Source organism: Dipodomys merriami, unplaced genomic scaffold (assembly GCF_024711535.1).
Source record: "Dipodomys merriami isolate MVZ:Mamm:240054 unplaced genomic scaffold, mDipMer1.0.p SCAF_84, whole genome shotgun sequence".
Taxonomy (NCBI): Eukaryota; Metazoa; Chordata; class Mammalia; order Rodentia; family Heteromyidae; genus Dipodomys; species Dipodomys merriami.
The window spans coordinates 1,382,004-1,401,723 of NW_027206446.1; the positions used below are offsets into that span (position 1 = coordinate 1,382,004).

Here is a 19,720-nt window from a genome sequence, read left to right on the forward strand (position 1 = left end):
CGCCCTCTTCTGGTTAATGAGAAAGAGCAATGTACATGACCTGGGTTCAACAGGCTAGGATGGAAACTTTGGTACCTCAGTGTTAATAGAAACGTTAGACTGTACGCCATCTAGCTGTATCTACTGATCTTTAAAGATGGCACCCGATTCTTAGTTGTGTTAGAGAATGCTTTCATCCATCATCCCAGCTACTCAGGAGGCTGAGATCTGAGGATCACGGTTCAAAGCCAGCCCGGGCAGCAAAGTCCCTGAGACTCTGATCTCCAGTGAACACCCAGAAAACCAGAATTGTTATTGTTTTCCACCCATAGCTCTGCCTTGAGCCGCTCATTTTAGTGAACTTTTTGGTGTGTGTGTAACAAGGAGCGTTTCAAGTCTAATCACTGATGTCTCCTGTATTTCCTAAACCTGCTGATGATCACTGAATGTTAGTCACGCGTGGATATTCAGATCTGGAATACGAGCTCACAGAGGTGGAGATTTTATGACCCTATGCATAAAATTGAGATGCAAGCCACAACTCTTTGTGGAAGTTAAATGTCATTTATCAGCTCATCTTTATTTTTTTTTAACTTCTTTTCCCCCCTGAAATTATTTTTATATAGAAAACCAACTTCGCTTGTCGCTTTATCCAAAAGCAGAGTGGGGCTGGACAGGTGGCTCAGTGGTAGAGTGCTGGCCTCACATGCATGAAGCCCTGGGTTCGAGTCCTCAGTACCACCTATACAACAACAACAATAATAATAACGAAAGCGGTGTCCACTATCATTCTCCTCTCCAAAGGCTATTCTGTTGCCTCCCATGACAGCTTTATAAAAGTGATTCTATTTTATTTATTTTAGTTTGTTACATTGCTTTACTTTGTTTTACCTTATGTCATGCTACTTTATTTTACTTTCTGTTGTAACATTATTTTACCTTCCTTTACCTTTATTTCATTACACGTATATTTCTTTCTTTCTTTCTTCTTTTGTCAGTCGTGGAACTTGAACTCAGGGCCTGGGCACTGTTGCTGTGCTCTTTTGCTCAAGGCTGGCGCTCTACCACTTGAGCCACAGCGCCACTTCCAGTTTTCTGGTGGTTCATTGGAGATCAGAGTCTCACGGACTTTCCTGCCCGGGCTGGCTTTGAACCGTGATCCTCAGATCTCAGCCTCCTGAGTAGCTGGGATGACAGGCGGGAGCCACTGGTACCCGGCCTTTATTTTATCTTATAGTAGATTACTTATTTTAAATTTTTTTATAGTTTTAAAACTTTTTATCTGAAATTTTGTTTTATGTCATTTTACAGCTTTTGAGGTTTTATTTTACAGTTTATTTGAGGTCACTTGTAGTTCTTTCACTTTTTAAGCTTAATTTTATTTCATCAAAAATTTTTATTGTGATTGCAAAGGTGACGGGCAGAGGGGGGACAGTGGCATCATTCAGGTCACGAGTGCATTTCTCTATGGACCCTGTCCCCCCTTCCCTCGCTCTCTCCCCATTTTTCCCTCCCGTCCCCACCCACGGGTGGTAGACTTCATTCTCCACCGGGTGTCCAGTGAGGACCTCGGCTGCCTTGGTTTCCCCTTCTGTCCCTCCATATTTTATTTCATTTTTATTTTTGGATTTCTCCTTATAGCTAATGTGTGTGTGTGTGTGTGTGTGTGAGAGAGAGAGAGAGAGAGAGAGAGAGAGAGTGTGAGTGTGTGTGTGTGTGTGTGTATAGCAGGATGAATGTAATGGGATTTTTTATACAAGAACTTTCAGAGGAACACACACACACACACACACACAGACATGGAGGGATTTCACTGAAGTCCACTCGGGTTGCTGCTGGGTATAAATCCAGGAGTGGGTGTTTTATTGCTTGGGCTTCATACATCTATAATTCAACCCAGGTTTTATTATTCACTGTGAGTCAGCCACCCAGGGAGCCCAGACTCTGCCTGAGACACAGAGCCACCACACTGCGGCTCGGGGCGGTCCCAGCTCAGACCTTGGCATTGAACTTGAACTTGACGCACTGGGGCGCTGAACTTGCACTTGGCATGAAATCCCAGTCTCTTTGCAACAAGAGTTTTCTTTTTTTCTTCTTCTTCTTCTTCTTTTGTTTTTGTTTTGGCAAAGAATAGTTCCTCATTTAACTAGTCCCTGAAAAAAAAAATGTGTTCACACTAATAAAGCCAGACTCCACCGGTGTTTGCAGGAAGTTTCTTTTGCCTTCTGTTATTCTTGTTGGCATCCCTGAGACAAAATGATGGGATTTTAGTTACCCTTAGGAATAATTCACACGGGTTATGTTTCTCTGCTTACGTGTGTGTGTGGGGGGGGAAATGGCTGAAAGATAAATTCACATTGTATAAAGATATTTTCTTTTCCAGCCGGAAAAGGCTTTTTACCCAATGACATGCGCAGACCAATAGCACTGTGAGAACCAAATAATGAAACATTTTGGATATGAAACTCGGTTCTTCCCGTCTCCGGGTAGATGGGCTATAGCTAAATGGCAAACAGATGAGAGGGAAAGAATGATAATAAGTTCCTCTGAGATCCTTTGTGTTCTTTTCTTACAAAGTCAGGCCCAACAAAAGCATCTAGTAGCCCAAAGACGCATTAAAATCCAATCATTGAAATGGCCACACAGGCTTGAAATGCAGCCTGGCTTTAGGGGCTGGCTCTTTTTAATTATCAACCATCTTCCCTGTTGATAAAAAAAAAAAGAATAAATAGCTGGTGCTGCGCCGGTGGCTCACGCTACTCAAGAGGCTGAGATCTGAGGATCAGGGTTCAAAGCCAGCCCGGGCAGGAAAGTCCGTGAGACTCTGATCTCCACTCAGAAAACCAGAAGTGGTGCTGTGGTTCAAGTGGTAGAGCGCCAGCCTTGAGCTGAAGAGCTGAGGGACAGCGCCCAGGCCCAGAGTTCAAGCCCCATGACTGACAAAATGAATGAATGAATGAATTCATTCATTCATTCATTCAACAAATCAACAACGAAAATGAAAAACCTGCATCCCCAAAGCCTGTATCCATCTCTAACGCCACTGGAAATGACCCACTGACCCAGTTTTCTACAGTCAGAATTATTCCCGCTCAATCCCACAGTTCTGCTCCTTCACAATGTTCCTGAAGGTTTAACTATGGCCCGGCACTGTTGGCTCCCACCTGTCATCCCAGCTACTCAGGAGGCTGAGATCTGAGGATCCTGGTTCAAAGCCAGTCCAGGCAGGAAAGCCCGTGAGACTCTTTTATCTCCAACGAAACACTAGAAAACTGGAAGTGGCGCTGTGGCTCAAGTGGTAGAGCGCCAGCCTTGAGTGGAAGAGCTCAGGGACAGCGCCCAGGCCCTGAGTTCAAGTCCCAGCACTGGACAAAAAAATAACATTTTATTTCTAATATTTCTCAGTTGTGGTAGACCGTATTCCCAAAAGAGCACTGCTGGAGAAGCCGTAGAACCAGACAGGGGAGCCCCCCGGACCCCGAACAGGACAGGTAACCCTAAACCTTTATTCCACTCTGCATAATCGCAATGCTTCTCCTTTCGCTTCTTCCTGAATAGCCAAAGTCAACCATCTTCCTGAATTAGTGGATCTGTGGCTCAAGCAGTAGAGTGTTAACCTTGAGCCAAGAAGCTCATGGACAGTGTCCAAGCCCTGAGTTCAAGTCTCAGGACTGGCCTCGCCCCAAACAAACAAAATCATAGTGAAGTATTGGTGTAATGCTTTTCACCATGTTTCCCCCCAGCTGTACACCCCTGGGTTAAGTGAGTTGTATAATACCTGAACTGCACAACAGCCAGACCTCAAAGCCAGGTGCCAGTGGCTCCCGCCTGTCATCCCAGCCATTCAGGAGGCTGAGGTCTGAGGATCATGGTTTGAGGCCAGGCTGGACAGGAAAGTCCATGAGACTCTGATCTCCAATGAACCACCAGAAAACCAGAAGTGGTGCTGTGGCTCAAGTGGTAGAGCACCAGCCTTGAGCATAAAAGCAGCTCAGGGACTCAGGGCCTGGGCGCTGTCCCTCAGCTCTTCAGCTCACAGCTAGTGCTCTACTGCTTGAGCCACAGCACCACTTCTGGCTTTTTCTGCTTTATGTGGCACTGAGGACTCGAACCCAGGGCCTCATGCATGCGAGGCGAGCGCTCTACCACTGAGCCACCGTCCCAGCCCAAGTGTGACACGTTGGAGGCCCCCATGGCCGTGGGCAATGCTGGCCCTGTCTCGGGCCTCCTGATGGGCTCTGGTCCTTCCTTTACAGATGACACGGCCCAGGTCACGTCTGACTATGACACCACCAACAACAGCGACAGCAGCGACATTGTCCAGAACGAAGAGGAGGCGGGGGTCCCCAGGGAGCCCCCCAGAGAGGCCGCGGCCCGGGGCAGCCCCTTCCCTGCAGAGGCCATGCTGTTCCTGGTGAGCCGGGGCCACCCGGCCCCTCATTCCCTGCACCATCGGCCCACCTGCACCCCCACCCCAGGGGCCTCCACCTCCGCCCCAGCCCGGCCTGGGCTGGCTCTTTGGGGTTCTGTTGTTTGGGGATGGAAAGCATTTAAGAAATCTTCATCCTTGCTCGAAGATGCAAATAGGCGTGGGGGAAGATGAATGATGTTGTTGTGTTAATAGTTTAGAAGGGAGGGAGGGAGGGAGGGAGGGAAAAGACAAGAAGAAGGAAGGGAAGGAAGGAAGGAAGGAAGGAAGGAAGGAAGGAAGGAAGGAAGGAAGGAAGGAAGGAAGGAAGGAAGGAAAGAAGGAAGGAAAGAAGGAAAGAAGGGAGGGAGAGAAAAGACAAGAAGAAGGAAGGGAAGGAAGGAAGGAAGGAAGGAAGGAAGGAAGGAGGGAGGGAGGGAGGGAGGGAGGGAAAAGGCAAGAAGAAGGAAGGTAAGGAAGGAAGGAAGGAAAGAAGGGAGGGAGGGAGGGAGGGAAAAGATAAGAAGAAGGAAAGGAAGGAAAGAAAGGAGGGAGGGAGGGAAAAGATAAGAAGAAGGAAGGGAAGGAAGGAAGGAAGGAAAGAAGGGAGGGAGGGAGGGAAAAGACAAGAAGAAGGAAGGGAAGGAAGGAAGGGAGGGAGGGAGGGAAAAGATAAGAAGAAGGAAGGGAAGGAAGGAAGGAAGGAAAGAAGGGAGGGAGGGAGGGAAAAGACAAGAAGAAGGGAGGGAGGGAGGGAAAAGACAAGAAGGAAGGGAAGGAAGGAAGGAAAGAAGGAAGGGAGGGAGGGAGGGAGGGAGGGAGGGAAAAGACAAGAAGAAGGAAGGGAAGGAAGGAAGGGAGGGAGGGAGGGAAAAGACAAGAAGGAAGGAAAGAAGGGAGAGAGGGAGGGAAGGAGGGAGGGAGGGAAAAGACAAGAAGAAGGAAGGAAAGAAGGGAGAGAGGGAGGGAAGGAGGGAGGGAGGGAAAAGACAAGAAGGAAGGAAGGAAGGGAGGGAGGGAGGGAGGGAGGGAGGGAAAAGACAAGAAGAAGGAAGGAAGGGAGGGAAGGAGGGAGGGAGGGAGGGAGGGAAAAGACAAGAAGAAGGAAGGAAGGAAGGGAAAGAAGGAAGGAAGGAAAGAAGGGAGGGAGGGAGGGAGGGAGGGAGGGAGGGAAAAGACAAGAAGAAGGAAGGAAGGAAGGGAAAGAAGGAAGGGAGAGAGGGAGGGAGGAAGGGAGGAAGGAAGGAAGGAAAAGAGGGAGGGAGGAAGGAAGGGAGGGAGGGAGGGAAGAAGAGAGGAGGGAAAGGAGGTAGAGAAAGATGGAGAAAAGAGAGGGAAGGAGAAAAAAGGAGGGGAGAGGAAGAGAAGAGAAAGGAGAAGAGAGGAGGAGAGGGAAGGGGAGAGGAGAGGAGAGTTTTCTTAGAGCATCTGTTTGCTGTAGCACGTACTTGATTTACAAAGGGACCCAGTGTTCCTCTTCCTGATAAACCACAGTGTATTGACACTTGCTAAATACTAAAATTACCTTCTGATGTGTGTGTGCCAGTCCTGGGGCTTGAACTCAGGGCCTGGGCGCTGTCCCTCAGCTCTTCAGCTCAAGGCTGGTGCTCTACCACTTGAGCCACAGTGCCACTTCCGGCTTTCTGGTGGTTCATGGGAGATCAGCGTCTCACAGACTTTCCTGCCCAGGCTGGCTTTGAACTGTGATCCTCCGATCTCAGCCTCCTGAGCAGCTGGGATGACAGGCGGGAGCCAGCAACACCTGAATCCCCACCAGCTTCCATGTGCATTTTCATAATCCATGCATCTTAGTAAACGGCTCAGTTAAATTTCCCGTCTGTATACCAGTTTTCTTCTTCAGAATTCATAGAGCCTTGCCGCCTGACTCTGTAAAGTCAGTTGGGATGCTGCTTTCCCTCATGATTCCTTGCTTTCTTTCAAGAGTTCCATGTAAGCCAGAAGCCCCTGATCTCTGAAAACATTTCCTAAATCTGGAAAGAGGTGGGCTTGCATGTCACTTCCTACTATCCTTTGAGTCTTGGTTGAGGAAGTTCGCAACAAACCCAAGGTAGTTTTAGTAGCTTCTGGAAAAAGTGTCTCTGCTTTGCTCACGCTGTTATCAATATAAGATTACATATAAATATAATAAAACCACTGGAGTCACCCCAATAGCAAAATCCACTTCTGCAGAAAGCTGTGGTCATCAGCCAGCAATCTGCTCAGCAAGCACCCAGAGCAGGCCGGCCCCTCCCCTCTGCTCGGATTGGCTGAGCTCAGGTGCACAATCTGCTTGTGATTGGCTAGTTTGAATAGACTAAGGTTTATTTACATAAGGTTATCCCTAACACAGCAGGTCCCGCCCCTCTGCTCAGATTGGCTGAGCTCAGGTTTGTAAACTGCTTGTGATTGGCTAGTTTGAATAGACTAAGATCCATTTACATAAGGTTATCCCTAACAGCAGGCCCCACCCCTCTGCTCAGATTGGCCTAGCTCAGGTGCACAATCTGCTCATGATTGGCTAGTTTGAATAGACTAAGATCTATTTACATAAGGTTATCCCCAACAGCAGGTCCCGCCCCTCTGCTCGGATTAGCTGAGTTCAGGTGCACCATCTGCTTATGATTGGCTAGTTTGAATAGGGTAAGATCTAGTTACACAAAGTGACTTTGAAATAAGATGAACAGGAGTCATCTCAAAATATAAGTGAGGGATCGGCAGGTACCCCAAAACTTCACTGCCGCCCACTTCATTCTGCGTCAGTATCTTGTTTATCTTGACTGTATTTGTTTCTTAAGATCCATCCTGGTGAGCCAGGCGCCCGTGGCTCACGCATTTAATCCCAGCTACTCAGGAGACTGAGATGATGGTTCAAAGCCAACCTGGGCAAGAAAGTCAGTGAGACTCTTAGTCCCAATTAACCAGAAAAAAAAAACTGGAAGTGGAGCTGTGGTTCAAGTGGTAGAGCACTAGTTTTGAGCCAAAAATAAAAAAAAGCTCAGGGACAGCACCTAGGTCTTGAGATCAAGCCCCAAGGCTACCACTAGATAGATAGATAGATAGATATTTAGATATTTAGATAGATAGATAGATAGATAGATAGATAGATAGATAGATAGATAGAGGTTCACCCTTCACCTTAGAGTTTTCCATTGTTTACTTCAGATAATGACAGTTGCTGATTGACTGTTTCAAGACAGGATTTGTCTTGGAGAAAAAGCATCTATTCTTAATGTCATTTAAATCTCTCTTTCAGGACAAACCGATTCTTGCCCCTGAGCCTCTCATCATGGATAATCTGGGTTCAATAATGGACCAGCTAAACACCTGGAATTTCCCCATTTTTGATTTAGTGGAAAATATAGGAAGAAAATGCAGCCGTATTCTCAGCCAGGTAAGAAACGCGTCATACCCGTGTAACGGCACAGAGAGGTACAGTGAGTGGTTCGTGGCTGTAAGAAGGTTCCAGTTCTTCTTGGCCATGGGGGGGATGAGAAGTTGTGGGAAGAAGGGAAATGATCAACATGCAGAGAGAGACATTGCTGCCTGGACTAGTGGCTCACATCTGACAGCCCAGCAACTCAGCAAAGCTGAGATAGGAGGATCACAGTTCTAAGCCAGCCAGGCGTGATCAGGTAGCAATCTGGTGGCTCTCCAGTTGATCAGGGACAAGCTGGAAGTGGAGATGTGCTAGAATGTTCATCTCGTGTGCAGAAGCAAAGGGAAAATGAATGCCCTGGTCTTGAGTTCAAATTTTACTACTGATGCACACAAATACAGTGTGACCAATGGGGTTTGCCATTTTCCATCCAGTGTTACTTTTGTGTCCGCCATATGCAATGGCTGCGTTGTAGGGTGGTGTGTGATGAGTTGATCGTGTCTTGGTGTCCCTTTGCTAGGTCTCCTACAGACTTTTTGAAGACATGGGTCTCTTCGAAGCCTTTAAGATTCCAGTGAGAGAATTCATGAATTATTTTCACGCGTTGGAGATTGGATACCGAGACATTCCTTGTAAGTAGAAGCCATTTGGGAAGGGACAGTTCTAGTAAGATCCAATCTACCCTGAGGGGGAGCCATCTAAACATCACAAGTGGCAAGATCCTCAGTAGGACCGTCAGTAATGAGGGGCTGTGGCCTGTATTGGAGCCTGGCTCCTTCATTAACAGCTGGGCTTAATTATATCCCTCCATTTTTCCTCCCCAACCCCTACTCATTTCTTAATCCAGAAACTGGAGAGATCACCCTGTTTGCTCGTTGTTTGAATTTAAGTCCCTTTGAATCTCTCAGCTGTTAGGACCAAATGTTATAATAACTCTGTGTATGTGTGTGTGCGTGCACGTGGGCATGTACACATGTGTGTACACCAGAACCGGGAACTAGTCCTGGGATTTGAACTCAGGGCCTAGGTGCCCTGAATTTTCACTCAAGGCTGGTGCTCTACCACTTTGAGCCACAGCTCCACTTCTGGTTTTCTGGTGGTTCATTGGAGATAAGAGTTTCACAGACTTTCCTGCCCAGGCTGGCTTTGAACCACGATCCTCAGATCTCAGCCTCCTGAGTAGCTGGGATGTCAGGTGTGAGCTACTGTACTTGGCAGTCCCATTGTTGGTCTTGGAGTAGAATGGCACCACATAAACCCATCGTAATAGGAAGGGAGAATTCAATCTGCCCCTGAGATTTGCAGGAAAATATAGAACCCAAGGCAGAAAAAAACCGGACCACTAGGGGAGGGGAGAAAATTTTTTTTTTTTTTTTTTAAAAAGGAGTTTAAGAATCCTAGGATCTCTTGAGAAAGTTTGGTGGCTGAAGCCATGGATGAGAGATACGAAACAGGGTTTGTTTGAAAGGAACTCAAGATAAGCTTTGCTTGCTTTAATGCGATTTTTCCCAAGGCTGAGTGCCAACCATCGCCCGAAAGTGTTCCAGTGATTTCTGAAAGGTTAAGGAGTTATGTAAATAAACTCGCACAGGCAGGAAGCCACTGAGCACTCTTAAAGACCCGCTAGTCACTGGCTGTAATTTCCAAGCTGGTGTTATCTTTCCCTGTGAATTATCTGTCTCAGGAAAGCACTGGAGTTTGCTCGCTTGTAAATCAGAACTCCTCCATGCATGGGTGGGGTTTTATATGTGGACCGATGGGTATGTAGTCAGAAACCTTCCTTCTTGTTTGTGATCATGAACATGTGTGAACATCTCACGGCCTGTTGAATGACTTTACCGTGTGTTCCTAAAAGAATTGGTTTTTTTTTTTTTTTTTTCTCTAAATGGATCTGTGTGAATAAATCCAGAATTAATTGGGGGGAAGAAAAAAACAAAAGCCACACAGAAGTGCTAAAATGAAAATTGGGTGGAATCCACTTCCATAACACACTAAGATATTAGAAGTGAAATTTGTTTCTTAATGGCATCTCGAAAAGGACTTTTTTTTTAAGAGAAAAGGGGAAATGCAAAAGCTTCTTAAATGTCTAAGTGGAAGGTTGAGTAAACATTAAATTGTCTCAATTTAGATGTAAAAAATAAAGGAGGAGCCAAGAGCTGGTGGCTCACGCCTGTCATCCCAGCTACTCAGGAGGCTGAGATCTGAGGATCCAGGTTCAAAGCCAGCCTGGGCAGGAAAGTCCATGAGACTCTGATCTCCAAGGAAACACCAGAAAACAAGAAGTGGAGCTGTGGCTCAAGGGGTAGAGCACCAGCCTTGAATGCAAAAGCTCAGGGGACAGCACCCAGGCCCTGAGTTCAGATCCTACAACAACACCACAAATCTGTTCTCTCTAGAGACTTGTCATCATCTTATTCTGAAATTGGCACTGTTAGTATCTGCATATTTTTCAGATAAGAAATGAGACATTCCATCTGTTTTCTTTCTAAGATAAGAAAATGACCCTTCAGTAACTTACTCACAAGTGTCAGAACAGGGACAAAGCAGACATTTGTCCTAACTGTAGAGTAAAACCAAAATCCAGCCTCTCTTAAAGGCTCCCCAAGGATCTAGATTGATTTCCAAAAAAAAAAAAAATACAGGGCATTTTTGTTGTTGTTTCTTTTCTTTTTTTTGCCAGTCCTGGGGCTTGAACTCAGGGCCTAAGTGCTGTCCCTGAGCTTCTTTTGCTCAAGGCTAGTGCTCTACCACTTGAGTCACAGCACCACTTCTAGCTTTTTTTGTGTATGTGGTGTTGAGGAATCGAACCCAGGGCTTCATGCATGCGAGGCAAGCACTCTATCACTGAGCCACCTGCCCAGCCCTATAGTTATTATCATGCTAAGTGATGCAAGTTAGATTCAGAGAGACAAACGCACGCATTTTTCTCTCCTATGAAAATCTATGCAAATATATTTTGCATATTTTTATAAACAAAGTTTTTTGTTTTTGTTTTTGTTTTTTTTTTGGTGCTGATCCTGGGCTTGAACTCAGGGCCTGGGCGGTGTCCCTGAGCTGCTTTTGCTCAAGGCTAGTGCTCTATCACTTGAGCCACAGTGCCACCTCTAGATTTTTTTTTTTGATGGTTGATTGGAGAAAGTCTTTCCTGCTTAGACTGGCATTGTGCTGTGATCCTCAGATCTCAGCCTCCAGCGTCGCTTTTCTATTTAGTTTTTTTTTTAATGGTTTTTAATGGACATCATTACGCTACTTGTTTTTTAGGTGTAGGAATAGAACATTTTAGTGGGTGTCATTATACTATTTTCATAGGCCTACAAATAGAGGCCTAGAAAGAAAGAAATATATAATATCGACCACCCATCTTCCTGCCCCCTTCTCCCCCCCCCCCCCACCGATTTCACCCGATGCTGACTGGTCCCTCTGCTTGGTTTCAGATCACAACCGAGTTCACGCTACAGATGTGCTGCATGCGGTGTGGTACCTGACCACGCAGCCCATCCCCGGCCTGGCCACGGTGCTCAGTGACCACGGTGCCAGGTAAGTGGCCTCACCCCGGGCCCCACCCCGGTGCCCAGGGAAGAGGGCGAGACACGAGATAGCTACATCTGTACCTACTTACATATTACCTCTACATCTGTATCTGTCTCTGAGTCTACATCGATCTATCGTCCATCTATCCATCCATCCATCCATCCACTCACCAACTCATCCATCCACCATCCACCCACCCACCCACCAACTCATCCATCCATCCATTCAACCACTCACCAACTCATCCATCCATCCATCCATTCAACCACCCACCAACTCATCCATCCATCCATCCATCCATCCATCCATCCATCCATCCATCCATTCAACCACCCACCAACTCATCCATCCATCCATCCATCCATCCATCCATTCAACCACCCACCAACTCATCCATCCATCCATCCATCCATCCATCCATCCATCCATCCATTCAACCACCCACCAACTCATCCATCCATCCATCCATCCATCCATCCATCCATCCATCCATTCAACCACCCACCAACTCATCCATCCATCCATCCACCTACCTACCCATCCATCCACCCACCAACTCATCCATCCATCCATCCACCTACCTACCCATCCATCCACCCACCAACTCATCCATCCATCCATCCATCCATCCACCTACCTACCCATCCATCCATCCATGCGCCCACCCACCAACTTATCCATCCATCTCTACCCATCCATCCATCCACTCACCAACTCATCCACCATCCACCCACCCATCCACCAACTCATCCATCCATCCATTCACCCACCAACTCATCCATCCATCCACCTACTTACCCATACATCTATCCACCCACCCATCCATCCACCATCCATCCATCCATCCATCCATCCATCCACCCACCCATCCATCCATCTATCCATCCATCTACTTATATATCCACCCACTTACCTACCTGTCTATCCATCTACCTGCCGATTCATCTATCGATCGATCAATCGCTCTATGTATCCATTTATCCATCTATCCATTCTCTAATAGCTATAGCTATATATGATATAGATATATATTAGATATATATATCTATAAATATATTTAACTATATCAGTACTAATACAATTTAATACTTATTATGTATACTGGCCTATGTACTTATAAATACCTATGAAATATGGATAAACATGGATTTATATTTATTATATATATATATATTTATTAGTTTTCCTCCCTAAAATGCGAGGTCGAGCTGCGCCCTGCCTGTGATCCCCCCTCCTCAAGAGGCTGGGATCTGAGGCTCGCGGGGTTCGAGGCCAGCCCGGGCTGGAGAGTCCGGGAGCCTGGGTTGGGCCGGCCCCCGCCAGGCCACGCCCCTCGCTCATGCCAGGCCCGCCCCTCCCGACACCGCCCCAACCAGCCACGCCCCTAGCAGCCCTGGCCCCACCCCTCACGACCCACCTCCGCCCTCCCGGCTCTGCCCCTGCTTGTCCTGGACCCGCCCCTCTTGGCCACGCCCCTTATTCCCAGGCCCCACCCCCCGCTCACCGCAGGGCCCGCCCTTCCTGGCCCTACCCCCTCTCAGCCCCGCCCCGCCCCTCCTGGCCCCGCCCCCTCTGCTCTGCCCTCGCCCAGCTCTGCCCGGCCCCTCCTGGCCCCGCCCCTCTCTGGCCCCGCCCCCGCTCAGCTCTGCCCCGCCCCTCCTGGCCCCGCCCCCGCTCAGCTCTGCCCTGTCCCTCCTGGCCCCGCCCCCGCTCAGCTCTGCCCCGCCCCTCCTGGCCCCGCCCCCGCTCCGCTCCGTTCTGCCCCGCCCTTCTTGGCCGCGCCCCGCTCATCGCCCCCCCCTTTCCCCCCCCCCCCCCCCCCCCCCCCCGTGCGCAGACGCAGAGGCGCTGGCGCGCGGGGCGCATGGGCTTCGTGTCGTCGCGGATGCTGGGCGTGCAGGACGCGCGCTACGGGAGCCTGTGCGGGAACATCCCAGCGCTCGAGCTCATGGCGCTCTACGTGGCGGCCGCCATGCACGACTACGACCACCCCGGCCGCACCAACGCCTTCCTCGTGGCCACTGGCGCGCCCCAGGTACGCGGGCGGGCGCGGGCCAGAGAGGGTTGCGGGGCGGGGCCAGAGAGGGGTGTGGGGCGGGGGCCATAGAGGGGGCGTGGGGCGGGGCCAGAGAGGGGCGGGGCGGGGCCAGAGAGGGGCGCGGGGCGGGGCCAGAGAGGGGCACGGGGCGGGGCCAGAGAGGGGTGGGGCGGGGCCAGAGAGGGGCGCAGGGCGGGGCCAGAGAGGGACGCGGGGCGGGGCCAGAGAGGGGTGGGGCGGGGCCAGAGAGGGGCACGGGGCGGGGCCAGAGAGGGGCGCGGGGCGGGGCCAGAGAGGGGCGTGGGGCGGGGCCATAGAGGGGCGTGGGGCGGGGCCAGAGAGGGGCGGGGCGGGGCCAGAGAGGGGGCGCGGGGCGGGGCCAGAGAGGGACGCGGGGCGGGGCCAGAGAGGGACGCGGGGCGGGGCCAGAGAGGGGCGCGGGGCGGGGCCAGAGAGGGACGCGGGGCGGGGCCAGAGAGGGGTGGGGCGGGGCCAGAGAGGGGGCACGGGGCGGGGCCAGAGAGGGACGCGGGGCGGGGCCAGAGAGGGGCGCGGGGCGGGGCCAGAGAGGGGCGCGGGGCGGGGCCAGAGAGGGGTGTGGGGCGGGGCCATAGAGGGGCGTGGGGCGGGGCCAGAGAGGGGCGGGGCGGGGCCAGAGAGGGGCGGGGCGGGGCCAGAGAGGGGCGTGGGGCGGGGCCAGATAGAGGGGCGGGGCCAGATAGAGGCGCGGGGCGGGGCCAGAGAGGGGCGGGGCGGGGCCAGAGAGGGGCGTGGGGCGGGGCCAGAGAGGGGCGCGGGGCGGGGCCAGAGAGGGTTGCGGGGCGGGGCCAGAGAGGGGCGCGGGGCGGGGCCAGAGAGGGACGCGGGGCGGGGCCAGAGAGGGACGTGGGGCGGGGCCATAGAGGGGCGTGGGGCGGGGCCAGAGAGGGGGCGGGGGCGGGGCCAGAGAGGGGCGCGGGGCGGGGCCAGAGAGGGGCGGGGCGGGGCCAGAGAGGGGTGTGGGGCGGGGCCAGAGAGGGGCGTGGGGGCGGGGTCAGATAGAGGGGCGGGGCCAGATAGAGGCGCGGGGCGGGGCCAGAGAGGGGTGTGGGGCGGGGCCAGAGAGGGGTGTGGGGCGGGGCCAGAGAGGGGTGTGGGGCGGGGCCAGAGAGGGGCGGGGCGGGGCCAGAGAGGGGCGTGGGGCGGGGGCCAGAGAGGGGCGTGGGGCGGGGCCAGAGAGGGGTGTGGGGCGGGGCCAGAGAGGGGCGCGGGGCGGGGCCAGAGAGGGGTGTGGGGGCGGGGCGAGAGAGGGGCGCGGGGCGGGGCCAGAGAGGGGCGGGGCCAGAGAGGGGTGTGGGGCGGGGCCAGAGAGGGGTGTGGGGCGGGGCCAGAGAGGGGCGGGGCAGGGCCAGAGAGGGGCGGGGCCAGAGAGGGGTACGGGGCAGGGCCAGAGAGGGGCGCGGGGCGGGGCCAGAGAGGGGCGCAGGCTGCTTGGGCAGGGCCCGGCCGGGGGTCACCGTGGAGTGTCGGCCCTGACACCCCGGAACCGAGCACGAGCTCCTGGGCGCGCCCCCTCCTGCGCAGATCCGAGGCCGGCGGGGCTGCGGGGCTGCCAGGCCCGGCGCGGGGTCCCGCCGGGCACCCCAGCCCCGCGGATGCGGTGGATCACAATTCGAGGCCAGCGTGGGCAGCGATGTTGGGGGGCGGGGTCGCCCCCTGCGATCGGGAATCACAGCCCAGAGCCGGCCTCGGACCCAAGCGTGAGACCCGCTGTGTGCACAGACAGAAGAATCGCGAGCCCCAAACACGGGAGCCCGGGCCTGGGTTCAAGTGGCCTAGCCCCGGTCAAGAGCAAGGCAGCAAGTTCGAATCCAGACAGAATGCAAAGATTCTCTAAACTCAAGTTCTGCTTTGGGGGGGAAATATCAACATTTCCACAGCAAGTTACCATCCTTCAAATGGCAACATGGTTATCATTCCACAGTTATTTTATATCTGTATATCCCTACATAACTGTCTTCCTATCCATCTAGTTTATCTACCTACCTAGCCAGTCTGTCTATCTATCTATCTATCTATCTATCTATCTATCTATCTATCTATCTATCTATCATCTGCCTATGTATCTATATATGTATGTATGTATCGTCTATGTATGTACCTATGTATATATGTATGTATCTATCTATCTACCTACCTATCTATCTATTCATGTATCTATCTATCTGTCTATCTATCTATCTATCTATCTATCTACCCATCCCTCCTCCCTCCCTCTACTCTATCTACCTGTCTGTGTATCTACTTGTCTGTCCATCTAGTCTATCTACCTACCTGTCTGTCTTATCTGTGTGTCTATCTACCTACCTTCTGTCTGTGTATCTACCTGTCTGTGTGTCTTCCTGTCTGTCTATATAGTTTTATCTACCTACCTACCTGTCTGTATCTATCTAGTCCATCTATCTACCTGTCTGTCTGTTTATCTGTCTGTCTATCTACCTGTCTATCTATCTACTTGTCTGTCTGTCTACCTGTCTATCTAGTCTACCTGTCTGTCTGTCTGTCTACCTCTGTCTGTGTATCTACCTGTCTGTCTACCTGTCTATATATAGTCTGTCTACCTTCCTATTTATTGTCTCTCAGTCTATCTATCCAGTCCATCTATATACCTGTCTGTCTATCTAGTCTATCTACTGACCTATCTGTCTATTTGTCTATCTATCTATCTATCTAGCTAGCTCTAGTCTATCTACCTATCTGTATTCTGTCTTCCTTAAGAACAAATGAGTTTCAATTCGGCTTGTCCGTTGATGAGGGCAATACATTTTCATCAGTGTCTCCTCTTCCATTTTAACCCCCCCCCCAGGTTGAGAGAAACTTTATATCAATTTATTTCATTCATTTAGGGAGGGAAATATTTTTTTTTACCCAGAATATGACTTCCGACATAGATTCCAAAACCACTGAGTCGCTCTGTATTGCTTTTTAAGTGGCTTTAGTGTATACTGAAGTCGGAATGTAAAGTGACTAAAGTGAGTGGACACATTTCCACCCACTCCAGGGAGTTCTCGTCAGAACCTCTGTGATTAAACAGCTGGACAAAGTCCGGGCACCTCTGGAGAGTTCCTCCTCCCCTGAGAAAGCAGAGGCCGGTCCGGCTCCCTGTTACCATCTTCTTTGCTTTTTATCCTTTGTCACACTCTTCTGTGTTTCCACATTTCTCTTCTGTGCCGTAGAATTTTCCTGAACTCTCTAGATAAAGAAAGAAGGATCCCGATTGCAGATAAAGTAAGAGAAATAGGGCAGGATGCTGTAGTCGTAAAACCCAATGCATATTCTACAAAACGATGAGAAATGAGGGGAAGGAGGGAGGGGTGAGAATGTGGGAAGGGGATACAAGGATGGAGATGAGTTATGGCAGCTCCCTTGTACAACTACTTAAAGATAAAACAATGAGAACAATAGAATATCCCACTGTCCCCAGAAATACCCCCCTCTATCCCTCCCCCCCCCAAATGTATCCTGCAGAGAATTCCAGTTCATTTTCCTAATTGACCATCCAGGTTTTCCTACATGTATCTCGATTTTCTTTTTCTTTTTTGTGTCAGTGGTGGGGCTTGAACTCAGGACCTGGGCGCTGTCCCTGAACTTTCTCACTCCAGGCTGGTGCTCGACCACCCGAGCCACCGCTCCACTGCCCAGCATTTTTGCTAGTTAATTAAGATTCCAGTGGATTCTTTTGTTTTCTACCGGGGCTGGCATTGAACCTCGATCCTTAACATCTCAGCCTCCTGAGCAGCTGAGATTACAGGCGTGAGCTGTTGGCTCAGCCACGGATGAGTCACAAGATTCCATGTGCTGCGTCCCTGGGGAGAGAAAACTCTCAGGAGTCTTGCCCGTTCCCAAGGATTTGTGTGATTGTCTTTTCACCTGGAAACTGTCCCCTGGTCCAGGCGGTGCTGTACAACGACCGGTCGGTGCTGGAGAACCACCACGCCGCGGCTGCCTGGAGCCTTTTCATGTCCCGGCCCGAGTACAACTTCCTAGCCAACCTGGATCACGTGGAATTCAAACACTTCCGCTTCCTTGTCATCGAAGCCATTTTGGCCACTGATTTGAAGAAGCACTTCGACTTCGTAGCCAAGTTTAACGCCAAGGTAACGAGATCCTCACCCATCTTCCTTCTAGAAGCCCGTGGAAAGACATCCTGGAAAACCCCACCCCCCATAAAAAGAAATGATCCATAGTCATCCACTCTCCTAAGTCAAGTAGGGAATTGAAATGAGATCAAATGTCTCACAGGAAGGGAAATCTACAGGCCGCGGTGTGAATCTGAGCATCTAAGATGTTGAAGTGGTGTGTGTGTGTGTGTGTGTGTGTGTGTGTGTGATGCTTGATTTTGTAAAGGAAAAACAGTAACAACAGCAACAATAATAATAAAGGCTAACCACTATTAGGAGTTTCTTTGAAACTGGATATTTGTAGCTAGGTTGTCTTGCTAGACATGGAGGCTAGATGTCACCTTGTGTTTGGGAGAGCATCTTGGTGGGATGTTGATCCTCTGTGACTAGAAATCGATCCACGCTGTCACCTTGGGGTTCTCCTGTCATCTTTTCAGATAGAGCATTTGTTATCTGTCCTAAAACTTCACAATTATTCTTGCCTATGGTTTATTGTTTCACCGAGTGGTCGTTTTGGGGTTGGTTTTGTTCCGTTTGGTTTTTCTTTTTCTTTTTCTTTTTGCCCCTACCTAAGATTTGAACTCCGGGCCTGGTGTCGGGACTCAGTGTTCTTGCCCAGGGCTAGGAGCTCAGGTGTAAGCTGCCAACGCCTGGCTTCATCACTTCGCTTTTCTTTTGTGGGGGGTGAGGGGGTGGGGGGTAAGGTCAGTCCTTGGTCTTGAACCCAGGGCCTGGGCGCTGTCCCTCAGCTCTTCCACTCCAGGCTGGGGCTCTACACTTGAGCCTCAGCTCCACTGCTGGTTTTCTGGTGGTTTATTGGAGATCAGAGTCTCACGGACTTTCCTGCCCGGGCTGGCCTTGAACCCCGATCCTCCGCTCTCAGCCTCCTGAGCAGCGGGGGTGGCCGGCGGGAGCGGGCGCCCGGCCTGCCCGCCGTAGGACGAGGACGATTGTCCCCTGGAGGTCTCCTGCCCGCCTCGCTCCCGCGTGGGCTGCGCCGCGGCGTGACCCCGCCCTCCGACCCCGCAGGTGAACAACGACGTGGGGATCGATTGGACGGACGAGAACGACCGGCTGCTGGTGTGCCAGATGTGCATCAAGCTGGCCGACATCAACGGGCCGGCCAAGTGCAAAGAGCTCCACCTGCAGTGGACGCAGGGCATCGTCAATGAGTTCTACGAGCAGGTCAGGCGGCCCCGCCCCGCCCAGGCCCCGCCCCCTCACCTGGCCCCGGCCACGCCTCCTCCCCAGGCCACGCCTCCAACCCGGGCCACACCTCCACCCCAGGCCACGCCTCCAACCCGGGCCACACCTCCTCCCCAGCCCACCCGGCCCAAGCCACGCCCCCAACCCAGGCCACGCCTCCTCCCCAGGCCATGCTCCCGCAAGGCCCCACCCCTCCCAGGCCACACCTCCAGTCGGGCCACGCCCACGTCTCAGCTTACCCGGTCCAAGCCACGCCTCCACCCAGGCCACACCTCCAACCCAGCCCACCCGGCCCAAGCCACGCCCCCCAACCCAGGCCACGCCTCTGCCCAAGCCACGCCCCACCCATCCTACCCAGCCCAAGCCACGCCTCTGCCCCAGGCCACGCCTCCACCCCAGCCTACCCAGCCCCCCTGCCATGCCTCTGCCCCCAGGCCACACCTCTGGCGTAGGCCACGCCTCCTCGCAAGCCACGCCTCCACCCAGCCCAAGCCACGCCTCCTCCTGACCTCTTAGTTTATCATTGAGAGGAGAGTCCTGTCCAGGGCCCAGGCTGCACCGCAGCCGCTCAGGAGGCGGAGAGCTGAGCCGAGGTTCAGAGCCAGTCCCAGGACAGGGGGCCAAGGCGGGGAGTCCCAGAGACGCTGAGCCCCGGTGGACCAGCAAAAGCCAGGAGCGGAAGTGTGGCACAGCGGTAGAGCACCAGCCTGGAATTAAGCAAAGAGCTCCAGGACAGCACCGGGTCCTGGGTTCAAACCCCAGCGCCCGCGCACACACACACACACACACACACACACACACACACACACACTACGGGTACACGTATGTCTACCTATGTTATGCGTGTGCATGTAGTCATATGTATTGCATCCATATATAAATACAGATGCAGGTGTGTGTTTACATGCTTATATTATGTGTTTGTATGTGTCTAGGTTATTTGTGGTACTATGTTGTTTACAGTCTGTAGCTATGTATTTTATACTATACAGGAAGGTGCACACTGTAGGTCTAGAGCTTTA

At 51.8% G+C, this 19,720-nt stretch overlaps 1 protein-coding gene across 1 annotated transcript in view; it reads left to right on the top strand.

The window, feature by feature from the left end:
* The window catches only part of Pde3a (phosphodiesterase 3A), a 127,311-nt gene that overhangs the window by 100,547 nt on the left and 7,044 nt on the right, over positions 1 to 19,720 (top strand). Inside the window, 8 exon segments of the mRNA XM_070011655.1 lie at positions 3,385 to 3,470; positions 4,236 to 4,393; positions 7,641 to 7,778; positions 8,284 to 8,395; positions 11,198 to 11,330; positions 13,140 to 13,329; positions 17,265 to 17,468; positions 18,522 to 18,823. Coding sequence (XP_069867756.1) covers positions 3,385 to 3,470; positions 4,236 to 4,393; positions 7,641 to 7,778; positions 8,284 to 8,395; positions 11,198 to 11,330; positions 13,140 to 13,329; positions 17,265 to 17,468; positions 18,522 to 18,823 — 1,323 coding nt within the window.